Here is a 15,543-nt window from a genome sequence, read left to right on the forward strand (position 1 = left end):
ACGCCTTACTAGGTCCAGAATTTAACTGTGACGTCAGAGATTCGCATTAACAAACCCATTGTGTGACCCCAATCAAGCCTATAGAAAAAATATAATACAACACAAAAAAACATATTCCCTTGATGTTTATTTTGTTTCGTGGTTTACATTTACATTTATGTATTCACGGTAAACATTTGCATTTACATATTTATACAATGTGTCCTTAAATTAATACGTTTAATTTTTTGCGACCCAAATTTTGATCGTTACTCATTATTTTGGGACCACCATTCTATCTAGTTTCAAGTATGAGCCTTGTGTAAAACATTAGCTAATTATTTTCAAAACATAATGAGATTTTGAGCACAACGGTAGTTGCAAACGCCCTTTCCAACGAAAAACAAAATCACAAAATCATTAAACCCAATAATTCTATTTTTTCACTCAAAAAGCATTTGGAGGTTTCTTACAGTTCTTATTGACAACCTATTTTAAAAATTCGCGAAAATAGGCTACAGTACAATCGCTAACATTAGTTCAGTACTCTTTGTTGCATTATAAACGTGTAATATGCGAAAAAAATAATTATGGCACTATCTGGACTCGAAAAGATCATACCACCTCAAAGGCTTTCGCTTCCAATGGTACGCGTATTACAGTTTGATTTAACCTGACCACTAAAATATACACGAGTGATGACATTTTTCTCGCAAAAATGACCACTATTACGTAATAATGATACGATAAGTAAAAACTGCTGGTCTCTCAGCATTGAGGTTATTATTAGCATCATGACTCAACATTTCTCGAAAACTGAAACAAAATTTGCGCCCTGTGTGCAAAACGACACTATTGTGACATGCTATTTATATATTGCCCATGTGATTCACCAGCAAAGCACCTGTTACATTAGAGTGCTAGAAATATTCTGATTAAAACAAAAACCATGCATATCTTCATTTGGTTCATTTGGGCCAGGGGTGGGGAACCTTTTGATTCATAAAGGCCACGCAACGTTTTGTCGACACTCGTGTAGGCCGCATTGTCTATTTCTCTGGTTTAAAACAGTGGTTTCTAGGGATGTTCAAAGTAGAATAATTGGGTATTCTAGAATAATTGATGCGAATCTAGAATATCGAATCCAATTCTTATATTATTTTTGACTGAGCAATCATTAATCTTAAAAACAACTAAATTATACCAGTTTAGTACATTATAAAACGTATTTTTCAGTTATAATGTAAAAAAAGAACCATACAAAACAAAAAAAAACACCGGAAAAAAACGTTGCACAACTGAATTAAAACTAAATGACCCAAAATCCACTAAGCCAGAAAAATTAGCATAAAGTTAAAAAATAACTTTTACTTTTATTTAGTTTTATTTTATTTAGTGATTATTATTGCCTTTAGTAGAAGTAACTATGTTGTAAGCATGCTGTGGTACCTTGATTTGTTGATGGTAGAGGACTGACATACACTCCCTAGTGTACTAATATATAACGTTTGTTAACCTAAAACAACTGCAAAAACAGGCACCCTAGCAAAGTTAAAATATTTGGTGATGTAAAGCTGGGACATTGGGTGATTTTAAATTCTACCATCGATTTTGCAACACAAAATGTGAACTTTGCAGCGTGTACTGACTGCATTCTTATGTTCGTATGGGGTTAAAAAATGATGCAAATGTCATATGTTATGGGATTCCGTCACTGTTTTTGCGATATTAACAGACAATCCCATGCTTCCAATCGCCGCCTAACGCCATGACCGTTAATTTTTTGTTGTGTCGGAAACAATTAGATGCTGGTAAGACGTTGCAAAAAGTCGCCGGTATGTCATTCAATGGCATAAGCATAATCACGTGATCAGATGCGTAACAAGTGCGCTAATCGTTAATTATGCCTCCAACGCATAACCGTCGCTAAGGCGTTGTTATAGCGACTCGTGGCTTGGCGTTATAAGGTTGTATAGCGCTCCCTGATTTGACGGCGACGAGTCACTTGCCGTCTTTACAACTGGAATAATGACCGGGCGTCGACGTGAAAACGTAACGCATGTGTTTACATTTTTACCAACGGCAAGAGCACACATTTATATCGGTTCCAATTACCCGATATAAACGGCAAAAATGGATTCGAATCTAACTGGATTCGAATCCAAAGGATTCGTTATTCTACTTTGAACATCCCTAGTGGTTTCCAAACAGTTTTGTTTACATAATGGTCTTTTGTATTTTTTCCAAATAGCACGGTCAAAGGTGAATGCAATGTTAAACCTAAACAAATTTCCCACTACAACATTCAGGATTTATTTTACCTGCAGATTCGTTTTGTATGCATATCTATGATCTATTCTAAGAGACGTTTGTTACATCACAGAGAAATCTAAAACATTGCATTATGCGCAAACAATTTGACATGAAGGCCGCATTACTACCCCAAAAGGCCGCAGGTTCCCCACCCCTGATTTGGGCCTACACAACGTTAAGTTGTATGTTGAAAAGATAAACAAAGCATGAACATCAGTAAACCGAAAGTAGGTCAAGGCTAGCGGAAATGTTAACTGCAACAAACTTTTGTTCTTATTATATTTGTATAGTAGACAATTTTAACGTTTTGTGGGCTTGGCAAAGGATGTGCAGCATGTGTCCCAGTAGGCTCATCACCATCAGTAATAAAGGTTGCACACCCCTGCGCTTATGTATGAAATTGATCTGCACAAAGACTGTCCTAAGTAGCGTTGAAGAAACAATGGCTACGATAGCTGTTTGCTACATTTCTTCACGCAATCGTTTAGTTTCTTTGTTTAATGCAACACTGTAAACTCCAAAATGAGAAAGTTCAAACGTACGCAAATTACATTGCCATTTAGCAGACATACACAACTTAAATGGATGTCGTTCTAATGCTAATTGCTACGTGTAAAAAAACGGCTGCGGAGGAAAAATGAAACAAGGAGCAGATGAAATACGTACTGATAAATTGTGTCGACTTTATCGACCCTACAACTTTGGAAGCAATGTTTAACCTTTGTGTTTTTGAGACCTTGTGTTAAGGGGGTGTGCAACAGAGGCTACAAAGTGGTAGCTGCAGTTAAAGGCCCCGAAGAAAGTTTTATAAGTAGCATAAAGCAGTAATTATTATTAACCGGTGGTAAAATTATACCCATTTTGTAGATTTCACCTAGGTTAAAGTAGGTCGCGGAAGTCTTGTCAAGGTTTGACGAATAAAACATCTTTTTTCTGCTTTAGTACATATTGCTTTTACCATGCCATGTCGCCAATTAAGTATTTGTTTACAAGAGCACTTTTAGCAACCTTTTCTTTTGACTTTTTATAGTTTATAGTTTAGTGGAAATAATTTGTTAACAAAGTGTGGGGGCAAAGAGAAAAAGGGGATAAGAACCACGATGCAGTCGCAGAGTGAAACTACAAGAACACATTATGAGGTGAGTTTGAAAAATATTTTCCAGAAGATGGTCTCTTCGGTCTCATAAGTTGCTATACTCGGCTGATATACGCGCCAGCACAAACGGAAGTGAAGTACCCCGTCAACACTGATTTATCGTTATAACATCACTTCCTTTATTCTGACTCTGTACTCGTCCATACAGCTGCCACACTTTATTTGGGCAACGAGACAAATATTTAGCAGTCATGAAATTGGTCCTTACTGGGGTATTTCACCGATAGCATATATATACTGCAACTGTCAAAACTCAAAACAATGATCCGTTGGATTTTAAGCTCTATCTATGTCACCAGGACAATTACCCTGCCACAGGCGTCGTTGCCTTGTTGTTGTTTTTTTGTGATTAAAATATGTTCACATGTCTAGAACAGTGGTTCCCAACCTTTCGTGGACCATGCCCCCCTTAAAGTAACTTTTTGGCCTCGGGGGGGGGGGGGGGGGGGGGGGGGGGGCGAGGGCATGGGCCCTGGTTGGGAACCACTGGTCTAGAAATCTAAATCTATAAATCATTGTTGTCTACTATAGCTCAGTTTGGAATTGACGAGCAACAAAATAAATACATTTAGTGGTGTAATCATTATACGGAGCAAACTGTTTTCAAATCTTGCTTTTTATGCAAAACGGCTGCGGCTCAATATAAATTTTACCAATAAACAGCACAAAAACACGTAAAACACAGATTCTAAACAGAATAAGCTGATAAAAATACTTCCAAGCCATCTAGGTCCATTTTTAGACTCAACATGATCCAAATACAGCTAGTCGACTGTTACAGAACACAAAACAGCGAACATCAAACACATTAACTCTAACTATTGAAACTGTAGGCAACACTGGTTCTACTTGACAACAGAACTATAACGTTATACGTGACGACACTATAGTTCACTGTTCCATCACAGCAGTAGCTGCAGTCGTTTGCGGCGGGAATTCTGCGGTTGTGGACAGCGCTTGTCAATCTGGCGCTATTGTGAGGAAGTTTCCCATAAAAAATCCGCCACAAGCCCATCTGACAATCGCTTCTGAACATCCTGTGTGACTCCATCGTACTCTCATCATCATGCGCTGATGCATGCCTTGCTTTACACGCGCTACTCTACCACTGTATAACTGCTGGCTAAATGACCGAAATCTACACATGCCTCACAGCGGAAGACGAAGCATTAGGACATGAAACCAAACTTTACTGGTTCGGATGATTGTTTGATGGTAATTGTGATGTAATATAATGAAATGTGTTCAGATTGAAAAGTTCATCGGCAAACACCATGAAGGCGTTTTTCATTCAGACTATTTGGATTGATGTAAACATAAGCTAACTGCTGTACGATGTACATGTTGTGGATGACTTTGCCTAAATGTTACACACATAGGATGTGACATAAAAAGTGTTTCACAGGATGTAAAATACTTTTTAACCGATACGTCAGAATTTTTGTGCAAGTCAATTTTGTATTAACTTTTTCGATAAAGCTATACAGATTGTTTTCTGAAAAGCTTTAAATAATGGCATCATTATTCAAGCTTAGTTTCGACAGAACAAAGGATCTATTCACACCGAATCAAATGCGATTGAGTCATATCACTGGTTTATCGTTAGAGAGCATACAATTTACCAAAGCAAGGCTAGTATTGTGAAGCAAAACTTAAATTTTGGATCGTAGTACCTTGGTCAAGAGCGAGTTCGCTTTTCAAACACTTGCTAGTTATTTTAAAGTCCATAAATCACGACTACCTTGATAACGAATTAACTCTCCAATGTAACTATTGTAATGAACGCCTCATCACCTCTTGTACTTCTATATCAGAAGCAATGCAGCACTAACGAACGATCAGCAGATGCTAACTACACCAATACAGCAACGTACATCAGTAATTTGTCGCTAACTTCCTCTCTTTGCGATTTATGCGTTTTGTGGTCGGTGTGCAACGTTAGTAGCTGATGGGTTTGTGGTGATAATAAACTCATAATTATGCATAAAAACAGTTCAATTCTGAGGCGTCTGAGTACTCATATGACTGCTTCTTTATACTATGGCGCAACAAAAACTATTGCACGCAGCAAAAATTTACAGGCATTTATACAACATAACAAATACCTTGTCAAGAATATTTTTCCTTCAACTCATCCAATACACGCAATTGAGATAAAAACGATTTGGCTAAACTGTTTTCTGAGTTATGTGCAGATTACGAAACAGCAATGGACATTTTTGGCTTCAGCAAAGTTCTGCATCTGGAAATCATAATTATTAAGAACGTCTGTTATTAAACTTTTCTTGAAAGACACCGACACTAAAATTTCAAGTTCACGTTTTACACGTCTTTGTTTAAACAACCAATCAAAGAATTTTAGTTTTTTTGCTAAACTAACGACGCAAAAACTAAACTCTTAAAGAACGCCAACGTTTCTTGACACATTTGGCTAGGCAGAAAGACATTTCCCTGAAATTTTCGCTGAAATCAGTCGCTTACTATAACAATATCTTTACTGCACTCTGCATTGGATTGGGCGGGGCAGATGAATCGTAACAAAACATTGCATTGCACACCTGTAAATGAACAGCGCCTTTAGTGGAAAGCGTGGTAGATATTTTGTACAGACTGGGGAACTCAAAATGGCCATGTTTAATTGATCAAACTCATGTGACAAACAACACTGTTTATTGCATAACAACTAGGTAACATCAATTAAAAAACACAGTGGTAGTCAAACATTTATATCATTATCAAGTTGACAAAACTGGTTAAAACCAACGGAAACAACTTAAAAATATTTTAATCAAGAATATTAAAAAATTCAAATCAACATAAACTTACGATGGTAGGATTTCCCAAACTCAACAAAAAGCAAAAATTTCTCCAAAATTCTTTACTGAAGCAAACGTTTTTTTACGCAAATCGGATTTGATAATGTTTGTCTTGGTTTCAAAAGTTGGCTAATAAAGGTATCATCACTTTAACAAGAAAACGTAACGCTACAACAGGTAAAGGTAACGCAGTGCTGTAACTAATAGTAACCTCTAAGAAGCAACATAAGCGTTTTCTAATGAAAGGTAATATCGTTGCACTACAATTAGCAAAAAGGTAAACTTTTTTACATGTCGATATCAACAACGTTGTCAATTAGGTAAAGCCGTTGCTAATCAGTCTACTTACCTGATTTAACTGTAAGAAAAAGTCAAAACGTTAAAAGGCATGCAAAGAGACCAAACTTTTACTTGCCCAAAGTAATTCACAATATTTCATGCAACTTACTAATTAATGATGCTAATTTTAGCCTCAAAGTTTATTACGTAAAAATAAATTACACTAAACTTTTGTCAAGCTGATAATCAACAAAAAAATGAACAAGCGCTGCGTTAAACATAAACATCAAGGTAAGATCATTTCAGGCAAAGAGTTAGTTCGCAGTTTCGGCTGCTAGGGCTGACTGCAAAGCTGCTGATGCACCCACCAAGTTCATCTCGTCTCTATCTCTCTGTAAACACAATAATACATTAGGACTGCTTTTTTTGAGCTCATTCTATCACTACCTTCATTTCCATGAGCAGTAGATTGCTAAGGTATCGAACTTGACGCGGCTTAGACAACACTTTTTGTGCTTTGCTGAAATAGAGATAAACCAGCTTTGTAGCATTCGTAAATGAAAATTCTACTAACAAAAGAACTTTCATCACACAAAGTTTGCTAAATACCGATAGCTGTCACAAACAGGATTTGCGAATATTTAAAAACAAATTGTGTAAAAATACTGTTAGGGCTATTAGGATCGGGATAAGGTTTCATAATAACATAAATAACAGTAAACCAACTTACAGACATAATTCCTAACCCTATCCCAGTCTCACTTTAATTGAAATAACTGTATACTTTACGCCACCTATCGGTATTTAGCAAACTTTGTCTGTTATGAGTTCTCACCTAGGAGCTCTTCCTTCGTTTACGTCGAGTTTAAACATCAACATGACAACAAGTTAGATTGTGACGTAATAACGAGCGAGTTTTAGAGTTGTCTAAAATGGAAAGGTTTTAAGCGACTTACGTGTTATAGGCTTTCGTTTCTTCTGTCATACGGTTTGTAAATTCGCTGCACGACTTTCTCCACTGATTATGAATTCTGCGAAATCGTTGAAATATTTTTAAACCTGTTTTTGCCAGTCATAGTATGCCAGGCCTAAGCCGATCACCTATGCATTCACATGTGGCAAGGCACAGGCTATAGTGGCCTGCGGTGGGATTCGTACCCGCAACAGGAGTCGGCCTGGGACTCGCGTTCCACCAACTGAGCTACGCAGGCTCAGCAATCAGCAGTGATCCTGCGGAAAGTTGAATCACAAGCACCGATGCCTGCCTCGCTTCCGACGTTTGAAAATTTGACAATAAGCAAATACAGAGCAACACCTGCGCTGGTTCAATATGTTAATGACGTGCGACACCTAGCGAGCGATGATTCTGCTATTTACGTCCCACTTGCAGCCGCTAAACAAGCGCCCAGGCTCGTAACTTTGGTGTCTCAATAAAATGCTCATTCTCCTTTAAAGTTTTACCTTTACCTTAATAAATGGTTTAAGATACGTAATGGTACGTTTGTGACCACAGTAACAAAACAAGTTGACTGATCAAAGATACAAAAACCTGTTGTAACTCTCCGTCGTTTCTCGAATTTTCTTTCCGCTGACCTGAAGAAAATCTTGGTACGTTGGCGCCTCTGGTGATGGATACGTTTCGATCTAAATATATGTAATACTGCCCTTAATATCGGCCATGGCAAATTAACATGTTTCACACCATAAGACACTTTTAGAACTTGCCGCCGGACTGCTGAAGATTTTACAAATTAAGCCCATGTGACTTTGTACTTGTAACACGCTGTGACCGCGTGTTGCTGTGTCAATACCCAGCCTAAACTAATGTAACGCAATACTTTATAGAAATCATAAAGTTGACCAATACAACTAAATCATAGCAGCCTACGCCAGGCCCATTGAAGGCGCAATACCGAATCAGCCGACCGCCAAGCACATCACAAAGCCACAAAGCAAAGAAGTTACAAAAATACACATATTGGATTTTTTAGTTGTCATGTCCACTTACTTGTGTTCTTCGTATCAAATGGTCGCAACCCGACCTACGTTCCAAATTATTCTGCTGCAGAAACTCACTTAGTAAAGGGGATCTTCCGTATATATTAAAAGCGCAACGTTCAAACTCGGCCGAGCGTCCTACTGCGCACGATTCCTGCGCAAAACAAATAAGAAAAGAAAAATGAAATTTTCCTAACGGGTAGTTTAATGAAAAAACAAAAAATTCTAACAGCCGTAAAGTGTATGAGAAGATACAAAAAAAATTTAAAATGGCATTTAACCAAGCAAGCTCTTTATTGGTCACATATTTATTCTGAAACATTGGTTGTGTTGTAAAATTGTCTAAGGTAACTGTTCAGATTTAGTCAACATACCAGGGAGCCGACAGTGGACAGCAATGTCGTTTGTGGTAAAGTTAATACAGTTAAGCAACAAAAATAATCAGGCCCAACTTTACTTCGTGTTTTCGTGCTGATGAGCGAGTTTTGGGATGAACAGATTCTTCATCGATACCAGCTGGAACCTGACAAAAAATACTATTGAAGCACAACCAAAAAGTTTCAATTAGTCATCGTCTCATACTTCGGTTATTGGGGAGAGAGTTGACTTATCATTAGTTTCGTTGCTTTTCGTTTTCAGTGACGAAACTGCAGACTGAGCTTCGGACCGTCCGCCCAGCATTCTGTCAATGGATGCATGTTAGCTTTGCAAAACATTTCTATGTGTATAACGGGGTCCAATCACTTTTTGGGTTGAGTTTATTTCGCTTGGTGAAAGCACAACTAGCGACACAATTGCACTAAAACAATCACCCAGCTGGAAATAGCTGCGCAGCGTTGAATCGTTATGGAGCGCAAAATAGTGGAGGGCACAATTGGTGGATCATGACTAAACGCGCTGCAGCTACAGCGTATTATCAGGCGTTACGTGGCGGTACTCACCAGATAGTGAGTTTGCTGTACTGTGTGTATAACATGACTGAGACCAGTCGAGGGAGGCCTAGAATCTAACCACTCAAGAGAGTGGGGTTCGACAGGGGAAAAAACACCACAAGAAGGCCTGACGAATAGTTTCAAAATTCTGCATAGAATAGCAACAGTTTATTGCTGAAACAAAACCTAAGTTTGAAGTTTGCAGGATTGTATTAATTACAAACTCGACCGCACCAACGTGAGTACCTGTCTTTTTTGTGCCTAAGGGACTTTTTCTACATATTTCTGCGCTATTCACTGATTATTAAATACACCAAAAAAGGAAATTCTTGAAGCAATTTTTCATACTGTATGGAAAACTTTTGCACCCCAATTACAACTTACTTCAAAATTCCTTTGTTTGACGCCCTTGAATGAGCGGTGGATGTTTTTGTTGAAGCCGACGAACCAATAGGACTAAGTTTGCCCCCGAAACCGGGTTTCTTTTCTGTAAAACATGAAATTCGCTGCTTTAAGTCTGGTGTCCCCAGTCCTAAACAAAAGTCCTTGGTATTTTTGTCTTCTGTTCAGGCGCTGGAATTTGCATCTAACAAGCAAAATAACTTGCACAGTCAACAAGCATCAAAAAGAAAAGTTTCAACAGATTTTTTTAACCAGACTTCCCATCATACACTTCCAGTGTATATTTAAACAAAAAATTTGAAAACAGATCGGTATACCGTATTTACTCGATTGTAAGCCGCGGCTTATATTGTTTTTTAGCTGCCGTTTGTGCGGCTTATAATCGAGGGCGGCTTATATTTTATTTTATGCCGAAATTATTTCTACACTTCAACATTTTAAACTATTTGGGGTTCAAAACATGTATGCATGTACGAATTATACGTCGATATACGTTCTGTTGGGTACAGTTATCAACGTAACTAACAGATATGGACAAATAGTCATACCATATAACAATTAACAAAAAGATGTATTAAGAAACAATGGTATCTAAAATTCCTGCGTGCGGCTTACAATCGAGGGCGGCTTACAATCGAGGGCGGCTTACAATTTTTTTAACACCTCAACATGCGGCTTACAATCGAGGGCGGCTTACAATCGAGTAAATACGGCAGCGGCTTAAAAAGTAAAACGGTTTTACAAATGTGGTGTTAATTTTCGTCTTAATCACATAAATTATTAATCTGAAACCTTTTACAGTTTTGACTTCTTTTCTCATTTTTGCAGGTTCTAATGCTTGGTAATTCCATTTCTCGTATTGCCGAGGACTCGGTTGAATGCCAGACACCCACTTGGTGGTGATAAAGATGAGGTTTTCTTTGAACATGGGTTCGTCAAACTGTCGCCAGGATTGAGGAAATGCAAGACAAAACGCTGAGTATACAGACTGTGCCAACATACTGGCATAAGTCTGAAACAAACAGGTATGTAATTAACGTTTGTGGAAAGATTATTATCTATGTGTTTACATAAAGTTAACAAAAATAGAAGTGCTTGCTGTCTATGTTGTGCTAATTCCGGTCGATTTTGGTTGATTATTTGAAATCATTACCATAAAAAAGGTGTTCCTAAACTTTGGATCTTGGGACATCAGAAGAAATGTGACAAAATTTCGAGCAATCCGTTTGAAAAGTTTGCTCTGACTTTCCACATCTGGCTGCAAAATTAACAAAGGAAAAAAAATTAAACTTTTTGCTACACTAAAAGTACACAGAATAAAATTTGTCATCAATATGTTAAAACAACTTGTTGTAATGCAAAAAAAGCATGTAAACAAATGAATTTTGTTTATTTGTTAGGATAATAACTAGCATCATACATGATACTTGTCAAGGAAAAACCACCAGAATGTGTCTTGGAGCACAGCTCGTTGTGTTTTGGAGTAGAGCATTCGGCGAACTTCTGCCCGATACTTTGGCTAAAACATAAATATTGTCAAGCAAATCATAATAAATTGTGTTTAATATCAAACAAGCAATGTGATTATAGGAAAAATAACAATAAGACACTAGATCAGGGATCCTGAGCAGTAGCTTCCTCATTTGAATGTTTTTCCAAAAAAAAGTAAAGTATCCAGTGGGATAAAAGGTTAGAAACTCTGCACTAGATCTTACTTGTAACAATGCTATTAAGTCACATTTGTGATTTTGACAGATATGTGATATAAATCAACCTCAACTTAACTATTACTGTGCAGCACATGTGAGGCAAATTACACAACTACAAGGTATAAGTTTGGTAATTCAATGTGTTTATTTTATGACTGCTTTACCTTTCTAGGCAGGTCATCTTGTGCTGAAATGACATGATCCAATACAGTCGTGGCAGCCAGAGAATGAGGTAAGGGTGTCAAGCGAGATGGGGAAAATCCTGGGTACTGTTGAAGTTCAACTAATCGTGGTGCATCAGATTGCTGGATAAGTGTAAAGTTTTGTGTCAAGTTAAATATTTTGTAACCAGTTACAACTTATTGTCAATCATAAACCATAAAGTGAGTGAAATAATTAGGTTGATATGGCGTGATGCTCAACACATCTCAAAACGTGCAAAATTTTGGTAGGTCCCAAGTCATTTTACGGCAGCTGCAGGTTAGGTGCAGCTCTTGCTTCGGTTTTGCTTTAGGTATTTCATGTATCTTTCGTTTAGACAACTGTATTGAATAATTTTAGTTGTGTCTTAGCTGCAGTTTTTTGGCAGTGATCATTTCCCTTTTCAGAACAGGCTAGGTCTGTGTTCAGATTTTTGCCCTTCTGTTAGACATTTGCTCTACAGAGTAGCCTACAGCCATATTTTAACTTTTTGTACAATAATGTGTAATTTAACTACTTGAATTTTTCAAAGGTCAAAATGTTGTCAAAAAAAAGTTTTTTAAAGTCAAAATTTTTCGTTTTTTAGGTCAAAGAATAATTACACTACTGATGACTTTTAAGTGTTAAGATTAAATAGATTTTAATTCCACTACACACCATCTGTACTCATGTAGATAAACCAAATATTATTTCAAAATGTTTGTTGCAGAAACAATTGTTTTCTACCTGTGTTGGTTCCTTCTTTTTCCTGCTTTTGATGTCAATTTTTTGCCCTGAAAAAAGTTGTTTTTGTTTGTGCCATTAAGGATAAACATTTTAAAACGTTACCTGATTCTTGTGAAAATGCTCCAGCAAATTTGTTTGTTTCTTTGTCTTCGCGATCTAGTAAAATATTTTAAATTGTTTTATTATTGATCAGAAAATTGAGAATAATGACTTCCTTCATGTGTTTTATATGTGCCATAAGATGACTGGTTGGTTTAGTCTTTGTTTATTAAATATTCTTCATTATGGAACAATATTGTGTGCGAAACTTTCAATGGCACAGTTGTGAGCAAAAATAAAAAAAATGAAAATTTTGTATGAACAGTTTGTTTCAAATTTTCTGTTGTTACTTGACTGTTGAACTACCCTTGGCAGATCTTGTTGACCTCCTTGTTGATTTCTGTTGGAATGTTCCAGTTGTTGGATCGTAAACTTCATCACGCATAGTTGAGCGACTTTCGATTGCAAGTTTGCTGTCATACAAGGATAACTCACTGTCCAAGTTGCAAATTCTTTCATTTACTTTCTGTATTGATCCAATGAGAAAGGCTAGGTCAAAAACTGTTAAGAAAACCTGAAGCTGATACAGTTTGCTTAAAAATAATGTATAAGTAGCATTACTAACACCCATTTTTCAAACAATATGTTTGTTTTTTAAGTACTTGTACAGGAAGGTAGTGAGTGTTTGATATGCCAGCACATAAATAATAGAATTTCATATCATTTGGCATTTTTGAATTAACAAAAAAATAGCAGAAACTGAGAAGTGTTTTTAGAAGTTGCCGACCTTTGAAAGTCAAAAGGGCCATTGATTAATGTAGTACTGTTTGAGTCGTAATCCTAAAAATGCTCTCTAAGACCTAAAATCGGAATCTGCATGCAGTATTCTGAGTAATCCAAAAACACTTGGCCCCTGAAGCAAAGGAACAGATTAGCAACCACTGGTATTCGTAATAATTTAAAATGACAAAGTAACAAAGGATACGAGCAGGGCGAACTTTCTGCAAGTTACGCAATTCTTGTTTTCGTTTTTCAACCTTCTTGCTTGTGTCGAATAAATCCTCTTCGCAAAGACTCATAGGCGAAGCAATTCGACTGATATCCGCCATGTTTGTCTGTTAACCTTGACCCAACTGTTCATGTAACAATAACAGTTTACATTATTTGTGTGTGTACAGTGTTTTAATCACATGTAATATCATTCCAAATTGTCAATTGTCAAGTGTCAACCAATGCGCGAAAACTTTTTCTGATAATCCGGTGCAATCAAATCGCCTGCAAAATTTATTTAAAATCCATACGAAAAGAAAATATAGCACCGTAAGCAAAATTAAAGAAACTTAAAGAAAATTTAAAGCAGTAATAAAAGAGTTGTCAAGTCATGACAAGTATTAATTGTGTTTAAATAGGTTTTGCCATCACGAAGATTTGGATAAATCGACTGCTTGGCGTACCTTTCGTTTCTATAACACCGGGCTGTTGCGCCGCAAGTGGTTGAGTTTATACCAATGCCACCATAACTAACAACCTAATAAAACTATCACACCCCAAAAATTACGGTTCAAAACAAAAAAATGTCCTGCGCTTCGCTCAACCCTTTTATATGAAATTTTATTGAAACTTCAGGGACATATTGAACTTTTGACAATGAAAAAACAACAAAAAATGCCTACGAAAATGAAAATGCCTATTGCAAGTTACAGTGCATTTCCATGAAGTATTGAGAAACAAACATTTTTTTGATACACCATGTATAACAGAGTTTTGTATGTCAATAATTGGTCTTTAAAAATACAGCAGCTAATTGTCTTTTCAATGTCGGCGGGATTTCAACTTTTGATTTATTACCCCCATTCCTAAACTTGTGTTCCAAATACTTGCTCAAGTAAGCGAGTAAATGAATACGGTGACAAATGAGCAGAAATCCAAAGATTACAGTTTCTTACAGGTAGATTTAAACTACGTGTGTGGCCGCATAATGTTTTCATAATGCCCCCGACCTTATAAGCCAACGCCCCGAGGATTGACTAAAGCACCAATTGACTTCGTTAAACCCCGCTTTAGTTTGGAGCTGTTGGTCTTGACATTGCGTATTAAAGGTTTATTTTTCACCATTGCGAAAACCATGCTATTCCGATGACAATTGCTCTTACTCGACAAAACAATTTATTTTGTTATTAACCTGCTCTGCTCGGTAAAGGTTGATATGGCTTACAGTTCCATATGTGTAAAGATAATGAAGTTGTGTCAAAAACTTTTGGCATTGTAAACAACTGTTTTATGAGATTTGTTTGCAGTTTAGTACACTTTCCATTTATTTGCAGCATAATGCAAATAATGATTTGTGGCATTATGACTTTGTCAAATTTTCCGTGTGTATTTTTGGAATTCCTTTCAGTCATTGTAATTTAGGTTTTTGTTATGTTTAACTTTCAGCAATTTTTCTTGTCAAGTATAAAACAACAGAATTTTTTGGAAAAAAAGTTTGATATATGTTTCTGATGTCAAATAAATAATGCCAAATATTCAAATAAACATTGCTTTTTAGCTAATTAGTTTAAAGTTCTATCTGTTATACATCTCGTTTTGAAATAGATGAAAAAGTGCATTAAACCGTGTTGTAACTGAAATGAAATAAGGATGCAAGCCCGAGTGAGGGCATTTCTCACAAACAAGGACAATCAAATTTTCTATGGCGCTGTCAATGCCAAATCTTAGTAATAATGCCTATATTGTGCGATCTACTTAACCCCGACGCTTTATAAGGCAAAGTAATTCTGCTCGCATGGGGGCAAAGAAGGGGGTACTCAACCCACTTGTTATACTGCAAGAGAGAAAGCAGGCGAGCGACGGCCATTGTTGTACCATTATGACGTCACATTCCAAGTGGGTATTCTTGAAATGTTGGAGAGCGCTGTTCTGTATTGATTTAGCGGATCGTCGGCACCAAGAAGCGTTTGCGTTTATTTAAACACGTTTTCGGGACAAATTTT

At 36.9% G+C, this 15,543-nt stretch overlaps 1 protein-coding gene and 1 long non-coding RNA gene across 2 annotated transcripts; one reads left to right on the forward strand and one right to left on the reverse strand.

Moving 5' to 3' along the window:
• Positions 1–6,067: 6,067 nt before the first annotated feature.
• LOC145239305 (protein FAM227A-like) lies at positions 6,068–13,782 on the reverse strand. The gene is made up of 16 exons (XM_080102615.1): positions 13,536–13,782; positions 12,917–13,099; positions 12,614–12,667; positions 12,512–12,558; positions 11,749–11,889; positions 11,296–11,394; positions 11,029–11,133; positions 10,668–10,887; positions 9,858–9,960; positions 9,124–9,223; positions 8,999–9,064; positions 8,552–8,695; positions 8,093–8,187; positions 7,500–7,574; positions 6,991–7,063; positions 6,068–6,935 (listed from the first exon to the last, which is right to left on the reverse strand). Exons 1-16 carry the CDS (start codon positions 13,657–13,659, stop codon positions 6,858–6,860), a joined length of 1,707 nt encoding a protein of 568 aa, XP_079958741.1. The 5' UTR covers positions 13,660–13,782; the 3' UTR covers positions 6,068–6,857.
• Positions 10,837–12,298, forward strand: LOC145239313 (uncharacterized). Its single transcript, XR_013862282.1, has 2 exons — positions 10,837–10,900; positions 11,757–12,298. It is a non-coding gene; the product is annotated as an uncharacterized LOC145239313 (long non-coding RNA).
• Positions 13,783–15,543: the final 1,761 nt, after the last annotated feature.

Source organism: Phallusia mammillata, chromosome 1 (genome assembly GCF_965637545.1).
Source record: "Phallusia mammillata chromosome 1, kaPhaMamm4.hap1.1, whole genome shotgun sequence".
NCBI lineage: Eukaryota > Metazoa > Chordata > Ascidiacea > Phlebobranchia > Ascidiidae > Phallusia > Phallusia mammillata.

Excerpts from the sequence above, each read along its gene's own strand:
- LOC145239305 (XM_080102615.1), bottom strand. The coding sequence starts at position 13,659 with ATGGCGGATATCAGTCGAATTGCTTCGCCTATGAGTCTTTGCGAAGAG. Across the intron at positions 10,888-11,028 it reads TTAGGAACACCTTTTTTATG|ACTTATGCCAGTATGTTGGC; the intron begins GTAATGATTTCA and ends TGTTTGTTTCAG. Across the intron at positions 8,696-8,998 it reads CATCAGCACGAAAACACGAA|GAATCGTGCGCAGTAGGACG; the intron begins GTAAAGTTGGGC and ends TGTTTTGCGCAG.